Raw genomic sequence first — 21,667 nt, forward strand, 5'->3', positions numbered from 1 at the left:
TTTATTCTGTTTCCACACCCACCCCTGTAAGGCATTTAGTGTCGTATCTGGCAGATTTTTTTTTTCTTTTTCAGTGATGAGCAGAGAATTGCTTTTAAAGCGGGCATTATGCCAGCTCAGCAGCACAATAGAAAACCAATCTTCAGCCATTCTACTTTTGATGCTGTTATTGTAGCGTTTTAGATAACTGCTGCCACAAGAGGAAGAAAAAGAAAGAGAATTGGGGAAGGGGGGTGAGAGATGTGCTCAATTGCTACCAGTTAGTCAAGTTAAATCCAGAGTAGCATTAAAATTACTCTGAAAACTGTTTGTCAGAGGTCACACACTGTCTGAAGCTTCAGCATAGAGAGAAATAGATGGCCTGTTTGATTATCATGGCTGGTCAATGCTTCAAATTGTACGACACTGCCATTTTATTGTTCTCAGGTGAGTCTTTGTGTTGAAGAGACAAAATATAGTATATGTCGGTGACAGATGAAAGGTATGTTTATTTAAAGTAATATCTACAAAATGTGCATATGTGTATTTAATTATACTCGGAGAAACAAAAACAGAACTTGGCTAGGGTGTCCAGTTTGGTCAGTGATCACTATGATAATCCTGTTATCTTCATTTATTTTTAATTATTATTTCCTCTTTTTGGACCCACACACAAGTACATACTTGCTGTAGTATGCACATACATTTTATGCATTATTGCCAATGAAAATGCACTGGTACATTTTTATAAAAATTGCTCTCTGCTGAAAAGGAAATCTGAGCTTTTTGCTCAAGACCTTTCTCACTTTCTGCGATAAAAATAAAAAAAGGAAAAGGCTGTATTGGGTTAAAATACCTACTTTCGCAGCAGGAAAGTGAAAGAAAATAACTCCTATGTTGACATAAAAGTGGATGATTTCTGCATTTTGGTAGCCAGAGGGATGTCATGAACCCCCTTTACCTCTGAATGTAGGCAACCTCATGAACTCGTCGTCCTTGCTGAGAAGATATTTAGGCTTACAACAGACACAGTTACCAGTTTCACTGAGGGTCACCTGAATCCTACTGTAATGGTCTTTGTACATAAAGCATTTACTGCCATTTTCAGAACTATATTTCATGTTAAAAATGAGGTAGTTTGTGTCTGTCTCAGTTGTGAAGTTACGGCTAACTCATCCATGCTCAGTAAGTTTATGACGTCTTTGTGTTTTTTAATGACATATACAAAATTAAACACCTTCAGCTAGATTTTTTCAGAGATAATCAAATCTAATATTCTTTTCGAAGTTCAATAATAAGTATGCAACATTTTCTTTGTCTATTTTGACCAAATATGCAAGGCTGAAACTATTCAGAATTAAACTAGGCTCCAGTTTGATAAGTTACCCCACACAATTTGAAAGTTTAAAGTATGTATCTAACTTACTTTGGACTGGACTTTTTTATAGTATACAGAACTTTAAACAGAAGACACAATAAGTTAATCTTTAGATTGCAAATATTTGTTAATGCAAGTGGCAGATTTTCTAAAGATTGTCATTAAATATTTCAGCATATTGCCCTTCACCATAATTAATTAGTTTTTGGTGTAAGAAAAATGTCACTTATATTACCACTGTACTTTGAGGGTACTTTTCATGTCTTTGAGGATGTACAGTATAATGACAACTTAAGCAAACATGAAGAGAACATGTAAATTCTGTACAGCCGGCAATTAGATTAGAATTAGAATTTGAAATAAGGGCACTAGTTGTCCTCACAGTTGCTTGTCGTCATCATGTCTTCTCTTGCTGAGCTTTAAAACAGACTATTGTAGTGATAATGGAATTATCACATGTAGAAGAATATAGTTCTTTTTAGACTGTCCTGCCAACTCTCGGTGTCACTCTGAAGAATGTAAACTTCACTTTTGGTTCTGTATTTCACTGTTGCACTTCAAAAGTTTCTGAAAATATTTAAATTTTTATAAAATTAGCTTGTTTACTACACCTAGTTGCATCCTACAACAGTCCAGTATGATTACAACATGGTGTGTCTTCTCTGTGGAGTCTGATGAAAAGAATCTGTTAGACTTTCTTGTGTGACAGCTTAACTTGGTTGCTTGGTACTGAACTCAATTTCCAGGTAGCATTCTGCCTTATATCTGCCATTGCTGCCTGCTCCCAGCTACCCACTATTTCATAATAAAGGCAAATGTGTGTTAAAAGTGTGTGGTTATTTTACAAGTAGATTAACTGAAAGTTCATACAGTGCTTCTGGAAAATGAGTATTCTTTTAGTAACAGAGGCCTTTGTTATGTCAAAATCTTTCATCTCTAAACATTTTTATTCTATGTATTCCACTTTCATGTATTTTCTGTGTCCAGCTAATCTGTACCTGATTCTTGGTTATAACTATATATGATTATTTTATTTTTATTTTATCTAATTACATTTTCTTTTTTAGAAAGATATTCACTTAAGTAATCTGTAAGTCCATTTGTTTTTCTTTTTACATTTAGGAAGAGCCTTGTATTAAAACAGCTCCCTCTGCAGGTACAATTTCAGCTTCTCTCTCCCTCTTTCTCTCATTGACAGTTCACAAATACTCACACTTACTTTGAACCATGACTATTTATTTCAGCTGCTGTTATATGGTCCTGCTAGGGAATCAGAAAATGCCATCTTAAAAATGAGGTGATATGTATTTCACAGAAAGCCTACAGGGCACCTGTGTTTTGACATGTATGTAAGGGTACCAGTGTCTTCACTGTCTTAAATAACACATCACATTAATATGTATTTTTCATATTTATATGTTACGTCAGTGCAATTTTCTGGTAAAGGCAGCAAGCCCTATACATAGTGGATACATTCAACTTTTCCAGTTTTATTTTTACTGTTAAAAATTACAGCCTAGGCAGTGTATTCTCTATTGCCCATAAAACTTAACTGAAGACTGAATGATCGTCTGTAAATTTTTTAACATGCTGCTAATAGCATATGAAATAATTACCTCTCCCATTCATGCAGCCTTTTTTGAATGCATTTTATAGTCTTACACTTTTTGCAAATCAAACACTAATGCATTGAAACTAATGAGTAAAATGGAGGTAACCAAATATAGTTTTGTGTTCCATTTATATAGTTTAACTTCTAAAACATATTACTCTTAATTTGTATTCAGATATTCTCTTTCTAAAAGATATGGTTGTATCTAACATACTTTAAAACTTTATTTTAGAACACTTATGTCATCTTTCTCTTCTCTGCCTTTACATTTTTGTGGGAATTTCTCCTATTTTATGAAGATGGAAAATCATGGTTTCCAAAACCAATGTCACAGCCATTAGAAATATTTATTCTGAAACCCCATACCTTCTCTTGCTGTAAAATATGTACTGGTACTAAAATTGCTAGAGTTGAAATACTTGATTTAATATAGATTTCTGAATAGCCTGAGGTGCTTGTTCCCATTCAAAGTACTGTATTAATATTTTTAACTTGCACAACTCTATGGTTTTGATTGCATTCTATATCCACATTATTTGTTGCTTAATTCAATAAAACAACTGTAAAAATTAAAAAAAAAAAATGTTTAACAATTCTAACTGGCTAATATATTATCTGTGCACTTCTCCACATGTACTGAAAACTTGCTGTTAAAATAGCAGACATTGTTTTGAGCAACAATTGTGTGTAAAGCATTGTCATAACTCTGTTCTGTGCCTTTTTATTACCAAGCATTTGCTCAACCATGGCTTCTTTACAGCATGGCTTGATTGCTAAAGTTTAACTTTTCAGTCCAGCTAACGATGCCAATGCACAAAGCTGTATGCTTTATTATGGAATCAAGAGGCAACAAAATTCCAAAGGAAGTAGTGAGCAAAGGTGAAAATACCCATAATTGACACATAAATTGTACAACAACTTAATCACAATTATTTTAGCATTTAAGAGGATTGTAAAAATGCAAGGATAGTTCTTGTGTTCATTCAGCAGCAGATCATCATGCACTAGCTGTCCAAGTACTTTTTCATAATACATACCACCATGTACAAGACCAGGACAAGTAAGAGTCAACATCCAGGAGTCCAAATATTATCTTTGGCTTCCCAAGCCTTTTTGCTAAAATCTACTCTAAATGTTGAATATTAAGGGTAGTCAGTGATGTGGGATAAGCAGCTCAAGGTAATGAAAATTTGTTTTCATACAGTGCCCTAGCATACTAATATGTATCTTTATGCATCTTTTTTCATCACACCAGTGCATAAAGACATTGAATCATTAAGTGGCATCTTAAAAGATTGTCTCCATTCAGCAAGCAACATTTAAAAGAAGCCTTTCCGGTACTATACAGGTAGTAATCTATTGAGACAAAGTTGTTGGATTTTGAACCCACAGGGCTGCAAGTTCAATCCCTGCATGTAATGCACTGTATTACCCTGAGCAAGTCACTTAATTTGTTTTTGAGCTGTTAACCATTGCATCTTGATATTGTAATTTGCCTTGGATAAAGATCTCAATAAAATGTAAAATAGTAATAATATTTGTCTAGCTACATGTTAAACGTCTGTACTCCTTGCTCCTTGGACTTTGTTGTGTACATATGACTGTGTAACACAGGCAAGCTGTTCTTTTCTCAAACCATGCAGTATTGATAAGGCAGTTGAAACCCAAGCAACTGGTTTTGTCCCTCTGTAGCTTAAAATATTACAAGAAAATAGCTATTTATTGTTGCTATTAAATATTATGCAATAATGTTGGCCCCTGTCATATCTGAGAGTAAGTGATTCTGCAGTCTTTGAAGAGAGATTACATTCATTTGCACCATCACAGTTATTATACAGTACTTGGCACTGGACCTGTATTACTCAGATGTGGTTGTGCCCTGATCAAACAAGAGCGACTCCAAACCCAGATCACAGACAGACCAGCATTCCCATTTCTAATGCAAAAACTGAGCCACCCAGCTCCTACAAGAATTAGGTTTCAAAACAGAATGAAGGTGCCATCAGCCATTTGTTTCAGGACTGTACACTAAATACTAGAGAGCTCCATGGTAAATAATGGCTGTTGGTGTCTAATTAGGTTTGATGTAAACAGCATTTCCTATTCAGAATCGTGTGGTGGTTGCTAGTACGTCTGAGCCTGATGTGTGCATGTTTTTGTTTGTTTGTGTTAAGCTGTTTTTTTTCCCCTTTTTGTTTAAAAAAAAAAAATACCTAAAGAAATTAAAGGAAAGAAAGGTCTGACCTGAAAGAACAAAATCCAGTCAAAAGCTGACTAATGTCTTGGTGGAGGCGGAGGGAACCAAAGCAATAACAAAATAAAAGCTGATACAGAATCGGTTATTTTCGAATATGTATAAATATGAGCAGAAAACTGATTGAAATTCATGGGGCGTAGTGTAGGGCTGATCTACATGTAAAATACAATCTGTATTTCTTGATTGCAGGCTACCGAGTTAAATGTGGAAGCAATTTCAAACACAGTTTGAGATTTCCCATAATAAAACATAAAAAAAAAATTAAATATCCAATATCAATGGCTCCTAAATGATTTTGAACTCTGATTTTTATTCCTCCTATGAAGAGCAATTCATTTCCTCTTTTCATCTTTTCTCTTTTTTTTTTCTTCCTTTTTTTCCCTTTAAGTGTGGGCAGAGTGATTATGGGCGAACTGTAATGTAATTGTGTTGCATTGATAAAATAAAAATTGTCCTTTATCCGCTTTCTGATAATGCTCAATTTATAGGCTGGCTTCTCCGCCACCTCTTCACGGCTTGGAGAATTCCATTTCTCCTCCCTCACTGCTCTCTTGGAGCAGCGAGCTGTTTGAAATCCACTGGTACAATTGTCAAATCAATTATTCATTCTCTGCAATTATGCTCGCACAAAGAACATTTTGCTGGTCTGAATGATGATTAAATTAACAGCTATTCCAGCTGCCTGATAACATCTAATAGAATATTCATAAGCACCAAAATGGAATGAATTATCTCCATTAACTTCATCATGCTCACTTAATTACATGCTTGTTATTGTATTTACACCTTGTTAGATACCGCTGAAGCTGATATAGTGACTGGCCGGGTATCGGAAGTGGCTGTCACGGGGCAGTTGAGCGTGGCGTGTTTTGTTGTGTGGTGGGTGGGGAGTCTCGCTTTTTCTATTGGAGCTGGGGGGGTGGGGGTTATGTCTTCATCTGTAATGTCCTTTCTTGTCTTAGAAGAATTAAATTGTTTTAAATATGCCCCCTGCTGGGCACTTGGGGGGCTAAGTCAGGTTTTGCGGAGATAAATTGGGAAATGGGGTGTAAAAAAAATTATATATATAAATATATAAAACTGCAAAATAAAGTGCCTCTGACAAGCTCTGTGGCTTTTAAGTTGCTCTCATTCAACCACTCCACACACATACAAGAAAAAATTATTTTATTCCATCTTTCAGAAATGATGGCATGATTGCTTTTGGGTAATCATTTACCATTCTTTTTTTCCCCCAACCCAAATTGTCTGGAGTAATAGGTTCTCAGAATTACAGTATGCACTTATTCTTACCCTCCTCCTCTTAGAACTTTATTTAAGCTTGTCTTCCAGCGTTTAACCTTCGTCCCCTGCTTCGTTTGGGCTTCTAACTTTATTTATACAACACTGCATAATGGCTTCCCTCGCTGTTTTCCCCAGGCACTGCAGCTGCTATCTCTCTGTTCTCATTTCAAGAAGATGTGGATTATTTTTTTTCTTCTTTTTCTATTTCTCCTTTTATCATTACTCTTAGATTATCACTACTATGGTAGTGGTTATAAAAGTCTACAAGTGTCTCTAGGATAAAAACAAAAAAAAAATACAAGTTTTTCCTATAATTGAGGTCACAGTAAAAGATGTCTTGTATCTTTGGTGACTGGCAACATTTAAAATATAAATTCAATGCACTGTCTATGTTGTGTTATCTTAGCTGATCTACCTATGCAGTTCAAAGTACTTACTATATTTTAATGTGTCAGCAATGTAATGCACATGGCTTACATTTAAAGACAACTCTAGGTAAAACAGTTTTTGAGTTATCGTTATACATGAACCATGTTAAGGAAGACGTGAAAAAAAATGTTTGGAAGATTTTGCACTTTTGTGCCTGTCATCCCTTCATCCAGCCATCTATATATAAACAGTGTATATATGAATGTATAATTGTTTCTAGATATATATTCAGTTTGTACAGATACTGTACACTGTGTGTGTGTACTTGGGGTTTTTTATATATATATATATATATATATATATATATATATATATATATATATATATATATATATATATATATATAAAATAGTGGGGGAGAGAGCAATCAAAAAATACTACGTGTGACTGGGGATATCTATATTGTTTGAACTGTGTTACAAAACACTTGAATTCTTTTGATGACTATATTTAGCATACAGTCCGTTATACATTCCTGGCCATTATAAGGAAGCAAACATTGGCATGCAATAAGTTAAAGCAAGACAGACTGACTCCATTGTGTCATTTCTATTAAGAAAAAAGTAATCATTCTTCATAATCATAAACATATACCTACAATTCTGCATTTCTCTTCTGAAATAAGTTGGTATTTACAGGAAAAGAGCAACATTTGTCACCACAAGGCTTCTTGGCCCCTCCAAGAATACATTAAATTTAATATTTCCCGTACTGAAAATAAGTCTGAAAATTCTTTTTAACCCCCCATATCTTCTAGACAGTAGGTAGATGGATATTTGACAGGATAATTGGAAAGGGATACGGGTCGTGTTGTCCAGCCCCTAGAAACTAGGACAGTCTGCCCCAGTCATCAGGAGAACAGTTGGATGTAAAAGCTTTTTGGATGCATGCAGTAAAAGAAATGTTTTACGCTTATGCCAGCAATATTGATGGCAATCAGATTTGTGCACTGGGCAATCATAAAATGTTGTTAACAGTCAGCTGCATGAGAAGTTAGAGCTTTCAAATGGAAAATATGCCAGGCATATTTTTTATTTTATTTATTTTTCAGCCAGTTTTGATTCAAACTGTGATTCAGCCATGACATTGTTTTCTTTATGGGATATTTCATGATGTTCGTTGCAATACTTGGATAACCTTTGTCCACTTTACTGTCTGTGTCATTCCCATTCTCTATTATGCTGACACTATGTTGTTAAGATGGAATTGTTATATGATGGTGGATTCTAATGTAAAAGCAGGGTTGTTTTAATATAAACTAGATCTATTCAATATATTAAAAACAAAACTGGTCTAATTTAGGCTTTCATCAGTTTCAAAATTTGTAGGATTTATCTCATTTTTCTTCATGGTGTTAGGGAAAAATATCTTTTCCTTTAATAAGTGCATTCTCTGTTTGGTTTAAAAATCTTCTGAATCTTCTCACATAATGGTAAATGATAAAATTCATAAAGTTTAAATTGCATAGGGATTATTTGAAAATTGAACCCCCCTGTTTAAATGTAAGATCCTAAGGTAGCTTCAGACAAGAATTGGTTTATCATCATTATTTCAGTTGAGCCCATCTGTATAGATCTCATGCAGAATACAAGTGCTTATTTGACTAAAAATGTCTACAATATCAATTTAAATTTATAGTCCCTTTCTTAATTTCTTTACACTTGCACTTATTAAAATATCTTATTTGGCACTTACAAATACCCAGCTAATTATAATAGGATATTAAAAAATGAAAGCATGGATCGTTTTATATTTTTATGCCCTGTCTTTTGGCAGTTAATATGCTCTTCCTGTGGTCCATCATTTTGTAGATTTTAACAAATCCATGCCACCAGAACATTGTTGTAAATTACAGTACTCATGATGGTTTAGACATTTTTAAAACTTCCTCAACACTGTGCAGCAGTATTTATTCTGAAGGACCTCTGGCGTTCTTTCCTCTTTTATTACTGGGTCAGTTGAATATATAATATATATATATATACTGTATGTATGTATGTATGTATATCTATCTATCTATCTATCTATCTATCTATCTATCTATCTATATATACATATATATATATATATATCTATATATATATATATACGTATATATATATATATATATATAGTGTGCCGTCTACCTCTGTGCTGTTTGTATCTTTTTCCAGGCTCCACTACTTTCCATAACTTGCGGTTGTTTTTTTCACAGCATCATATTCCTCTGTCATTCTCCAAAATCATCATGTCCCCATGTGTCATTCATTTAATTAACAGTTGACTACAGCAATTGAGAATTTGCTTCAAGAACCATAGTCTTTGTCATACTGGTTATACTGCTAAAGCTCGTTTGTTTAACATAAAATGATTTATATAATTATGTTACATTTTTTACAGAAATGTCAGCCTCCTTTACTCCATAGATAGATAGACAGATAGATAAGGAAAATTCAGGTGTCCAGTAGCTCAAACACATCAGTAAAAATGATTATAAAAGCAAGGAGAACATACATACGTAAATAAATAGTAAAAAAAAGTACAAATGAATCAGTTGTTACAGTGTTAGAAGATACAGTAATAACCAGGATGGAGAACCATGGATTACTTATTTTGACAACAGTGTTACAAAATTGCATGACAGTAGGAACAAATGATCTTCTAAGGCGTTCTGTTCTACAGCACAGTGAAAGAAGACGACTGCTGTGTTTACTTCACTGATCCACCAAAATGTTGTAGATAACATGACTGCTATTGTCAAAGATGGCCTGCACTTTCTTCCCCATACACATTTCCACCACAATTCCCAGTGAGTCTACAGTCCTGCCCAGTACCGAGCCAGCCTTCTTCACCAGCTTGTCCAGCCTCCTAGTGTTGTCATACTGCCTCCCCATCAAATGGTAGCAAAGTAGAGGATACTAGCAACAGCTGTCTGACAGAACAAAGACAGTATTTCGCTGCATACATTGAATGATCCAAGTCTTCTTAGGAAAAAGAACCTGCTCTGCCCCTCCCTGTAGAGGATATACTGTGTATACTGTATATACTCACACACAGAAAGAGAGAGAGTACCAAATATATTAATGCGCTTGCATTCTTGTTTATAGGCCTTGTCATAGTAAATAGTGATGCAAGTGAATTTTATGTTCAGTGTTCTACCTCAGCTTTGTAAGTAAAGTATGTTTCTGATAAATAACTTGACTTTTTAATATAGGAAAGCTTCTTTGAACGATTAAAATAAAATTATTTAGAAACCACATTCACACTACTGATGCAGTATTACTTCAGAGCATGAGAAATATGAAAACTTTATATAAAAAAAAAAAAAACCACCTTCTGTGGGGGGAAAAAATTCTTTAGAAAATGGACTTGTGTCTAATCTCTACACTGCACACTTTGATCAGCCATAGAAAATGAAATACTAAACTCATGCTGGTGTCTGCAGGTACCAAAAACTTATATACTTGATAATTTGTTTTTTGTTTTTAAACTTATCTACCCACAATCAAATTGTCTTATAGAGTAGCATGGATAAACCAATCAAATACTATCTGGAGAGTTCCAGTAATTGATCTCAGAAGACCATTAACTTATTTTACACCATGAAAGTGCAGAAATAATATGCAGTAAATTAAGTGGGTCTGAAAAAAGATATTTTAAATGAAGAAGTGATTGTTATTTTGAGTGAGTTTTACCATTGTTATACTGGAAACATGCAGTACTAACAACTTGAAATATGGTGTAGCAACTTCTGCAATTACAAATTTTATTGTGTGATTTTTTTTTTCTTTTGTTTGTTCACTTTTACAAAACCCTTTCCGAAATAATGTGTACTTTGAACTTCTACTGAAATGTTTTCATTACTGCGTTATAAACCATTATTTTTTGCATGGCTGTCTGTAAATCGTTATGTGAATGCTAATCTTTTGATGAATACTATGGTAGGCCTGCAACCACTCTTGGGTGTACTGCTGCTTCTTTTCAGCCACCATAGGCTCCAGAGCACCATATTCATGAGTAAAGTCAAAGGAATCATTGATTGTGTAATGGGTTTAATCAATTATGAAATCATATTCAGAATAAATGTTTATAAAAAGTATAATCCAGATATATTTAAAAAGAATAATATTCCTTGCCATTCCTTTAATTTTTATTTTTATAATCGATTTAGTTTCTTCTCCTATGGTAAGACTTTGTGGAGTCTACAATAATTTTATTACAAGCATGCAAATTTTATTAATATTGTATATTTTTCTTATGAAAAATTATTTATAAAGTGTGAACTTTACTAAAGGTTTGCAGTTACTCATGTGGTCAGGTAACAGAGTAAGCAGTCATCTTTTAAAAAAGTGGTTTCATTTTTTGCTTTCATTCACTGTCTTGATGGAGCTGTGCTAGGACTGTATCTAGTTGTCATTCTTGCTTGGTTGTATGGCAGCGTAAATAGTCACTTTTCTATCCAACCTGGTGGGAAAAGTCAATATCCCATCAGCAGAGTAGGTAAACACATCAGGGGCAGAGTCCTCTCTCTCATCTTCTCCAGTTCAACATTACTGCTGAATCTTAAATCCCCAGCTCAACAGCTATCGGGTGCACTCTGTGTCATTCAAATCCAGAGCGCATTTTGAGGGCCAGCTGTGACGGTAAACCCCTTATTTTCTTTCTGAAACATTTCTCCAAGAACATGGGGGTTATTTAAAGGGGTAAGGGGAGACAGATAAAGATGGGGCACACAAAATTACAGCATGAAACATTTTTTGCTGGTGTGGTGTAACGAGTTTTTCCCAAGTTGCAGAAAGTTTTTTTTTTTTTTATATAAACAAACTGAGCATTTATTTATGATTAATATTTTCTAAGAAGCTCTTGATCTTGAAATGATGTTGAAAATTGTTTTTGACATATCTGTTGAATCTTATTTTGCTTGATCTAACTAAATATATATCATTTGTATTTATGTGTTTGTCATTTCTCCAAATGAAGTACTTTCATGTACTGGCAGTCTTACAACTATGAAACTGTTTATGATGGATAGAGCATAATTGTATATAAAGTCTACATTCTTCTATTTTTTTAGTAATTTGAAACATTACAGATTTCAGGTACAGTCAAAGTATCAGACATTTCCTTTTCTACATAAGTCTTTTGGTGAATATGTTGTTCCGGACCTTGAGCACCTCTGCATTACAGTCAGCTTAAGTAGTGTATATAACATTTTAAGAACTAACTAGCAAATATGACAGGAAAAGTTGACATTATTGTGTTTTGAAAATTCTTTCTGCATCAGCAATGTTTTCCTCCTATTTTTCTGTTGTATCAGTGTATGAATGCATTCTTAATTATGTCCATTATATGGTATTTAACTTGATCCCTTTCTTAGGTACCAATAATGTTTAAAATAGCAGTAATTTTAAGATATTAATATTGTTTAAATTACATTTTTAGGTAATGGTAAACTTAGGTAAAGGTAAACTTGGGTTTTTATTGTACAGCACTTTGGTCAGCCTTGATGTTGTTTTTAAAGTGCTTAATAAATAAATAAATAGATGGCTAAAGTTTATCTTTTTTGCAATATTTTTGTAATAGAAATTGATAAACATTAATATATAATAATAAGAAAAACAAATTACACCATTCTACCAATATTTGAAATTTTCTTATTGTAGACTTGGTGGGATTAAGGAATTCTGGTGATCCTTAAATTATTTGTGTTGCCAGTTGGACTTGTGCAATTGAATTAATTGCATTAAATACTCTAAAAGCAAAGGGAAGAACCAACCTTCCATTATCCTGAATATATGAAAATGGCACAGTAAATATTTATACACATGTGTATGTGTGTGGATTGGCACTCCATCCAGCGTGGGTTCCAGGCTTACACGCAATGCTGCCATGATAGATGTTCGTCTGTGATCCTGATTTGGATTGTTATTTTGACAGTGTATGTGTGTTTGTCTGTAAATGTGAAATTCCTACATGTTTCATTATTGCATTCATTATCTCAATGAAGGTCATAAAATCTGTTTGCTGGTGACATACTTGTTGCAGCTTTTTAAATATTTAATTAATATAAATGTTCTAAATGAATAAAGTATTGTGGTTCAAAATAAGAAACATTTTGGGTATTATGTCTGGTGTACGTATGTTGCAGTATTTTTTTTTTTATTTTATATATATATATATATATATATATTCTTAGAATTGGTAGCTCAGATCTCAGACATCATTGCATTTCCTACTGCATTAAAGTATACTGTTAGTTTCTGATTTTTATACACATTTACTGTATACTATCTTCATTGTATGTCATTTTTATTTATGTAGTCCCACTCACTTTACAGTTTAACTATTCTTTTTAATCTTGTTATGGAAATTATTCACAAAATTTCTGTCACTTCTGAATTGTATGTCTGTTACAGTCTAACGGGTTGTGTAAGTTGTTTTCTCATCTGGAGATAATCAGGATTGCAGTACCCCCAGAGGTAAAACTATACCCCCTCTCACTCCTCCCTTGTCCCTTAGGGAACTTCCCCATGGAGACTGGGGTCTGTTATTATCTAAATGATTGCCAGTCCATTGCCTTTACTACCCTGCTTCTTGCAGAGAAGGAGCTTGAGAACCAGCATTTGAAAGCAGTGGAGACATCTCGTAGATTGACGCTTCTGTGCTCTTACTGAGATGTCAGCTGTTTCATGTTTGCCTGCATGATAATACCTTTGATTCTCTGAAATACATGAATGCAAATGTGCAGCCACTTGGAAGCTTTAGCTGTCTTGTCTTTCATTTAAGATGTTCTGTTCCATTTTGTCAAGCCACCCTGAATTTGCTAGTTGAAGCTGCTCTTTTCTTGGGGCTTTCATTGGTATCATCACGCAAATGTTTAGTGCAGTCTGCATTGGATGCATTTCACTTGCTGAATTATTACTGTTTTCCTTACAAACCCACGCACCACTTGACATGACTACAAATATTTCAGGCACCAGTGAAAAAGCTTTAAATTAGCAAGCAGGTGTCTATATGTCAGAAGTACACCTCATTTTAAAGAATTTCTTAAATATATTTGTTTCATTGCTTTTGGAAGAAACAGTGGAAGTAAGACCCTCTGAAGAAATCTGCATGATTATTTTCCAAATGTATAGTCGTAATGTTGAAATTAATATCTGGTTTTCTGATTAAAAACAAAAAAAGAATATAGTTTTATATTTTTTGTCGTCTTCAAATTCTTTTGGCTCCACTGATTTTTTTTTTTTTTTTAAAAGCAAGGCTTTGTGGTGCAAACATCCCAGGTGTTTATAAAAGGTGGTGGAATGTCGTCACCCCTAAGCCTTACCCCTGCATGCTGCAATAGCTGTGTTCAGATAATTTATGTCTTAATGTTGGCTAAGGATGCTATTTAATTACAAGCTGTTCACTGGAAAAAAGCAGTGTTGAGGAAGCCTGTCAATGCTTTGCTGCTAGAGGTTTGCAGCTCATTTAAATCATGCTGTGGTAACAGGCTAACTGGGTAGCATTTACTGTTTGTTACAATTAAGGTTTGTCAGCAAATTTAAGCTGATCTGTAAAGTTAAGACGCTCAAAGGTTTATTGTTCTTTGTTAACACAGTAGGTTTCTGAAACTAATTGTGAAACTATAGTGGGGTCTTGAGGGAGAGAGGTGTTGGGGGGGCATATTTATGCATTATAATATTCTTCTCTCATACCCATATGCTGTTATCTTTCCTTTATTCTTTTATTTATTTACTGGTATAAGGGGGGCTTCACCGGCATATTTGTTTCATTCTCTGTAAGGTCTCTCTGCAAGAGACAGCAGGTTACAACAGAAAACAGTAATGCAAAATCAGCAGGATGTGACTTGTACTTTTTTCCTAGGCTGTGTATATTTTGTATACATCAGCTTACAAATCAAAACATCATTTCCCTATTTATAAACCTCAGACAGCTAGTGAAATGTGAGTTACAAGATGATCATTTATGCCTAGAGTTTTATTATTATGTCTTTTTTATGCTGAATTATCTCTTGGAGTGGTTAGTGATGATCTTGGGTGTTGAAAGTCCCCAACACTGGGTATTTATTTTAGTTGCTATTTATACTCCTTATAATGATACAAATGTTTAGCAGTTATGTTGACAGAATTTTAGGGTTTAGGCATGGTTTAAGCCATAGTCAAATTAATGTGTCTTATCTTTCACCTGACTTAATAAATAAGCCACAAAGTTCAGAGAAATATTTCATTGAAACTAGGGGGCTCTGCCCCCTGCTCACTTCACTTGCCAACCCCTGGGTCGGGCGCTACACACTAGCCACTTTGCTTCTCTGCCACTTGCATAAGGGGGTGCAGAAGTACAATTTAAACAGATTGTTATTTTCATGGGAATTGTTACATATGCATAATAGACCTAACTATTTTACATTACAGCGAGTAATTCACCATAGTAAAACATAATAAATTGAAAGAAAATTGTTTCATGTATTTGTTGTTTTATGCATTGTTTTTCTGTTTTGTCTTTGAAATTAGCATACAAATCCTTTTTAAACTTACACTTTTACTGTAAAACTTCAGTAAAAACAATATTTGGAATTAACTTTTCGTCAATATCACATTGAATTTTGATTCCGTGTTTGGAGTTACATCGTGACAACGCAATGTATAACTGTCCCGTGAGTGAATATCGTTTCTTTCTCTCTAATAAATAAACTGAATTTTTCGATTGTTTGTCCCTGTGATTTGTTAATTGTCATAGCTAAAGCTATTCTAATGGGAATCTGTAAACATTTTAATATGAATGACATATCAAAATCTCCTTTGGTGTCTGTTATCTGCGGAAGATGTACTACATTACCTTGTCGCCTGCTAAAATTTTATATGTCAGAATTGTTTGACCAGTTTTGAATACAACTATCTTATCCTATTGCATAGCCCATCACTCATACATAATTTACGTAATAACGTTACGATACATCCATCTTTCAACAGTAATTCGGCTGGTGGAAGACCGCACGGTGTTAACGTTTTTAGATATTCTACGGGATATTGTAAGTTGATGTTTTCATCTTCCACAACATCACCACCAACTGTTTCAGCATAGTCTATTGATACGCATTTAACAATTTTCACGTTAATTCGTTTGACTTTATTGTTTCTCAGTGCTAGGATTGCCCATGTACTAATTTCTTCTGTTGATAACCCTTTGGGATGAAATTCTTCAATTAGATATGAACAAAATAAGTCTTTTTTTATTGGGAACTTAAAGTGAGGAATATGTAAAAGTTTATAAGAGCTGAGAGCGCAGGAACTGTGTCTGACAAAAGCATTCTCATGAATGAGAGGTGAGAGGACCATGGGCCGTTAACCTGAAATGGTTGAGAGTAGTGCGGGACTTGAAAAAATCTGTTGGCTATAGTCTTGTCTCTTTAAAGATTTTCTTTTGTAATAGAGAGATATCTTTAACTGCACTTTACCATGAAATGTGGATAAAATTTAAGACAAAAGATTTCTGCAATGGGGAGGCAGTTCAGCCTTGTGCAGACTTTTCTGCATTCTCAGACTCATTTAATCCAGTTCCTGGAGCCTTTCTTCGCAGCCTCAGGAACTATTACATATCAAAGGCTATTTGTACATGCACACAAGCTCACACAACTGCCAATTAACCTAATATATACATTTTTGGAATTTGGAAGGTCACTCCAGACTAACACAGGGAGAATGTGCAAGTTTCCCACAGTTAGCGACCAGATTCAGGATTCATGAGCAAGCAGCACTAACCTGTGCACCACCATGCTACCCTTCAGTCCAGCATTGCCCAGGTTATTTCTCAAGTGCTAGTCATGGTACAGTCACTGCCAGTAATTAAAGCAGCTATCTGGTCTATCCTGCTTTTTGATTCTCTTTATAAATTTTCAATAGATTGTCAAGCATCAAGAAGCTTAAGATTATTAAAGCACTCCTTTCAATGAGAATAAAGTAATTAGGAATACCATTGTCACATTTAAAGAACTGCAAGCTGTAAGATATTTCGATTTTTAACCTTTGTAATCTTCAATTTACAGATTACCTAAATCCGTTATACAAAGATGATGTCAAACATTTATATAAGAAGCTGAAGGATGTTGCAGACAAAGCAGTATCTGCAAGTGGGTACTCGGAAGTCAACCTCAGCAAGTTGTTCCAGTCATTTGTTGCAATGAAGTAATTGTTTGGTACGAGGAGCAGTCTTGTCGACAGCAGCAAGATTTTGGGAGTAGCTACGGAAAAGCATCTGCATTTCTCCATCAGGAACCATCATCTGAACACACACAGATGGCACTCCTCTTTGTGTTCCTGCACAGAGTATTAGTTACATTTGAACTTTTCAGACTGTAACTTTCTTTTTTTTTTTAGTAATTTACTAATTGAACCGTATTGTCCATTGATGCTTTTATTTTTATTCTTTTTGGGGACAAGTAGTGTATGTTTTGTTTTAGATTTGTCTCTCCACTAAACAAGCTATGGTTTTGTTACTTTTCTAATACACTTGACTACATGGTAGGTCTAGTGTCTTGAACAGATAAAGTAGAGTTCCTTTGTCTGTGAAATTCCTGATAGTTGCTTTTCATATTGAATGTGATTTCATACCTTCAGTAGTAATTTTGTAGTCCGATTTAATGAACTTGTATCCAAAGATAAAATTAAGTAAAAAAAAAAAAAGCAAGGATGGTGCAAAAATAAAACCAGTGTTTTTAAATAATAAAAGTTAAAAATGCGAAATATAAGCAAAATAAGTAGATTGGTTGCGTGTACCAAATGCGTAGCATGTTATCAATTTGTTGTTCTTTTTTTCCTAATATGAATGCTTGTTCCCATTGCCGGACAGTTGCTTTTCTTTTTAAAGCTCAAATGTTGTTCATTAACTGTTGAGGTCTCTTAACTCATGTTTGATATTTTGTTTCTATTCTTGTCGATGAGGAAGTTTCACCCTCAGTAATATTAAACCTTGTCAACTTTAACCTACAGTGGTTACTATGTAAATGTTATTGTAGTAAAAAAAAACATTTTATGATCTGCAAATCATTTGGGTATTTTTGTACATTTCATTACATTGACCTTTTTAATGCATTGCCATAATTATATTGTATTGATCGTGAAATAAACTTAAATAAATCTTTGAATTAAAAAAAAAAAATCAATGCTCAAGGACTGGATATCTGATGCTGCTTATTTCCAGGAAGGTAAGTGGCAGTAAAAATGTAAATGACAAAAGACCTTCTCAACAGTTCATTCCAGCTGACATCCTGCTCAGTGCAGGTTCCTGCCTTGTGACCACTGCTAGCCTCCATTACAATGAACTGGATTAAAATCAAGTTCAAAAATGGAATGGCGAATGATTCTAGTTATTCGGAAAGTGAAGCACACCTTGCCTAGTATGTGCTGGTTTGTCCAAACCAGCGCAATCTCACCTCTCTGACTTTGTCTCCAAACCATCCAACCTGAGCTGACCCTCTAATGTACTCATTTCTAATCCTGTCCATCCTCATCACATCCAATCCAAATTTTAATATCTTTAACTCTGTCACCTCTAGCTGTGTCTCCTGTTTTTTGTTGGTGCCACAGTCTCCAACCCATATAACATAGCTGGTCTGACGACCGTCTTGTAGACTTTCCCTGTCACATTCTTGCTGGTTCCCACCTGTCACAAATCACTCCTGACCCACTCCTCTACCCTTCCTGTACTGTCTTATTCACCTTTCTTCCACGCTCCCCATTACTCTGTACTTTTGATCCCAAGTATTTAAACTCATCCACCTTCATTAAAACGAGTCCCTTCATCCTCATCATTCCTCTAACCTACCTCTTAGTCACACACATGTATTCTGTCTTGCTGCCACTGACCTTCATTCTTTTTCTGTCAAAAGCATATCTCCACCACTCCAAGGTCTCCTCAATCTGCTCCTTACTCTCTTTAGAGATCACAATGTCATCTGCAAACATCGTAGTCCATGGGTAGTCCTGTCTAATCTCATCTGTCAACCTGTTCATTATCATTGCAAATATGTAAGGACTCAGAGCTGATCCCTGATGTAATCCCACCTCAATCTTAAACACATCTGTCACTCCTACGACAAACCTCACCACTATCACACTTCCCTTGTACATATCCTTGTGCCATTGTTAGATACTTCTCTGCCACTCCTGACTTCCTCATACAATACCACAACTCCTCTCTAGGCACCCTGTCATATGCTTTCTCCAGGTCCACAAAGACGCAATGCAACTCCATTGGCCTCTCTATATTTCCCCATCAACACCCTCAAAGCAAATATCGCATCTTTGGTGCTCTTTCCTGGTATGAAACTCTACCTACTACTCACTAATCATCACCTCCCTTCTTAACCAGCTTCCACTACTCTTTGCCATAACTGCATGCTGTGGCTCATCATTTATTTTACCTCATTGTAGTTACTAGAGTTCTGCACATCACCCTTATTCTTAAAAATCAGTACCAGTACACTTCTTTTCTATTCCTTGGGCATCCTCTCATTTTCCAATATTGCATTGAACAATCTGGTTAAAAACTCCTCTGCCATCTCTCCTAAACACCTCCATGTTTCCACAGGTATGTAATCTGGACCAATAACCTTCACAATCTTCATCCTTTTCATAGCTGCCCTTATTTCCTCCTTGCTAATATCTTTGCTCTTCCTCATTTACTATCTCCACTTCAACCTTCTGTCTCTCATTCTTTATATTCATCAACCTCTAAAAATGTTCTCTTTTCATCTGCTCAACACACCCTCCTCGCTTGTACGTTTCCATCTTTATCCTTTATGATCCTAACCTGCTGCACATCTTTCCCAGCTCAGTACCTCTGTCTAGCCAATCGGTACAGGTCCTTTTCTCCCTCCTTAGTGCCTAACCTCTCACACAAATCATCATACGCCTTTTCTTTAGCCTTCACCACCTCTCTCTTCACCTTGTGCCTTATCTCCTTGTACTCTTGCCTACTATCTGCATCTCTCTGACTGTCCCACTTCTTGTTTGCCAACCTGTTTCTCTGTATACTCTCCTGTACTCCCCAATTTCACCACCAGGTTCCTTTGTCCTCCTTCCTCTGTCCAGATGCCATGCCAAGCACCCTTCTTGCTGTCACCCTTACTATTTCTGCTGTACTTGCCCAGCTGTCTGGTAACTCTTCACTGCCACCTGGTGCCTGTTTTACCTCCTCCTTGTTCTCTACCTTAGTCTACCTTTTTTTATTTTAATTTAAACTTCCACCACTTGACTCCTTGGCTCTGCCCTCATTCTCCTCCTCCTCTTGATCTCCAATGTCATCCTACCACCACTTTGCAGACTCCAATTTCCTTCAGACTGATATATATACAGTATATCGTTACACCCAACACGTTTATTAACAGTCCTATTATTTACAAAGTCCCCCAAAAGTCCTGGCCAACACACACTGCCTTCTCTCTCTTCAGGCCGCCTCCTTGCCTCCTCCAAGACCTTGTCCTTCTTCAGGCCCCTTTTATAATCACCTGGATGTGCTCCATTTGTGTTCCGGCAATCTTCCACCAACACTCCCCAGTGTGGCGGAAGTGCCGGCTGCATCCCCAGAAACACTCCGGGTGTCCCTGCTCCTCTTCCACCCCCAACACTTCCGGGTGTGATGGAAACGCTGTGGTCCAGGGCTCCAAAGGCATAGGGGCGTTGACCACGAACCCCTACAGGCTTGAGCTTCAAAGCTCTTTATATAATACACATACTCGGGAGTGATAGAAAGATATGGTAGAAGTCTCGTGGACAACAACATGAAATGTTAATATCCAAAATGATACTGAAGATTAGAAATTTCTCGAAAGTAGCATATGGGTGGAGTATGTATTAAACAGTAAACTTTTAAGGTCATGTGAAAAAGCTTGTCATTTGTGCCAATTTGTGTTCTTTTAGATTACTATTAATATTTCTAGGTATGCCTAGCTATTTGGATGATTTGTTTGAGATCGCGGACTTATGTAGTTGGCACACTCTGGGAGATCACAAGCCTGCCAACAGATGACAGAATAAAGAGGACTATTTAACAAAGAAAACATTTATCTGCTCTTTCTTCTTTTTTGAATAAGCGGAAGAGGAAACCGCACTCTACTGTGTCACCATGGCCTTTATGTGGCTGTCTGTATTGAACATGGTATGCACTTTACCTCATAGCACTTTACTTTCCTTTGACCTGCTGAGGGAGAGGATGGGATATTTCACTCTTTCACCATTAGATGAAGAACTTCTGAATTCAGCGGCCCCTTTCTTGTTCCTGAGATGATAAAAACCAAACCTGAAACTGGCCTTAGCATGGATGAGATATTGTGAGCTCAAATCCTTTTGTTTCTTGAGCCAATCAGCTCCTTGATCACAGCAAGAAAATACATAATGTGCTTGTTACAATGAAGCAACTTATCAGACTGCCATAGAAGAGAGGTAGTCAGGGATTTTGACAGCTGCCGTGGCATCACTTTCTTGCTTCTTTATGAGGTGGTACTCTGCATAAAAATATCCTGGCCTCTGAGGACTGTGCTCACTGGAAATCTTTAAGAAACCATTTCTTTTCTAGCCTGACACCTGCTGTAGTGCCCACATGTGCAGACAGCAGGTACCACAAGAGCAAGAGGTCGACTTTGTACACTTCAAACAAACCTGCCTTATTTCATTTTTATTATTGACTGAGAGACTTGGACCATTTAATGAGTACCTGGAGTGACTGGTGGTAAGGAAGCAGGAAGAAATGT

At 35.7% G+C, this 21,667-nt stretch overlaps 1 protein-coding gene across 1 annotated transcript in view; it reads left to right on the top strand.

Moving 5' to 3' along the window:
- The window catches only part of pola1 (polymerase (DNA directed), alpha 1), a 430,119-nt gene extending 412,044 nt beyond the window's left edge, over window positions 1–18,075 (top strand). The window contains exon 37 of the mRNA XM_039745606.1: window positions 16,964–18,075. Coding sequence (XP_039601540.1) covers window positions 16,964–17,106 — 143 coding nt within the window. The 3' untranslated portion in view covers window positions 17,107–18,075. The remainder of the gene's footprint in view (window positions 1–16,963) is intronic.
- Window positions 18,076–21,667: the final 3,592 nt, after the last annotated feature.

Source organism: Polypterus senegalus, chromosome 2, assembly GCF_016835505.1.
Source record: "Polypterus senegalus isolate Bchr_013 chromosome 2, ASM1683550v1, whole genome shotgun sequence".
In the NCBI taxonomy this organism is placed as follows: Eukaryota; Metazoa; Chordata; class Cladistia; order Polypteriformes; family Polypteridae; genus Polypterus; species Polypterus senegalus.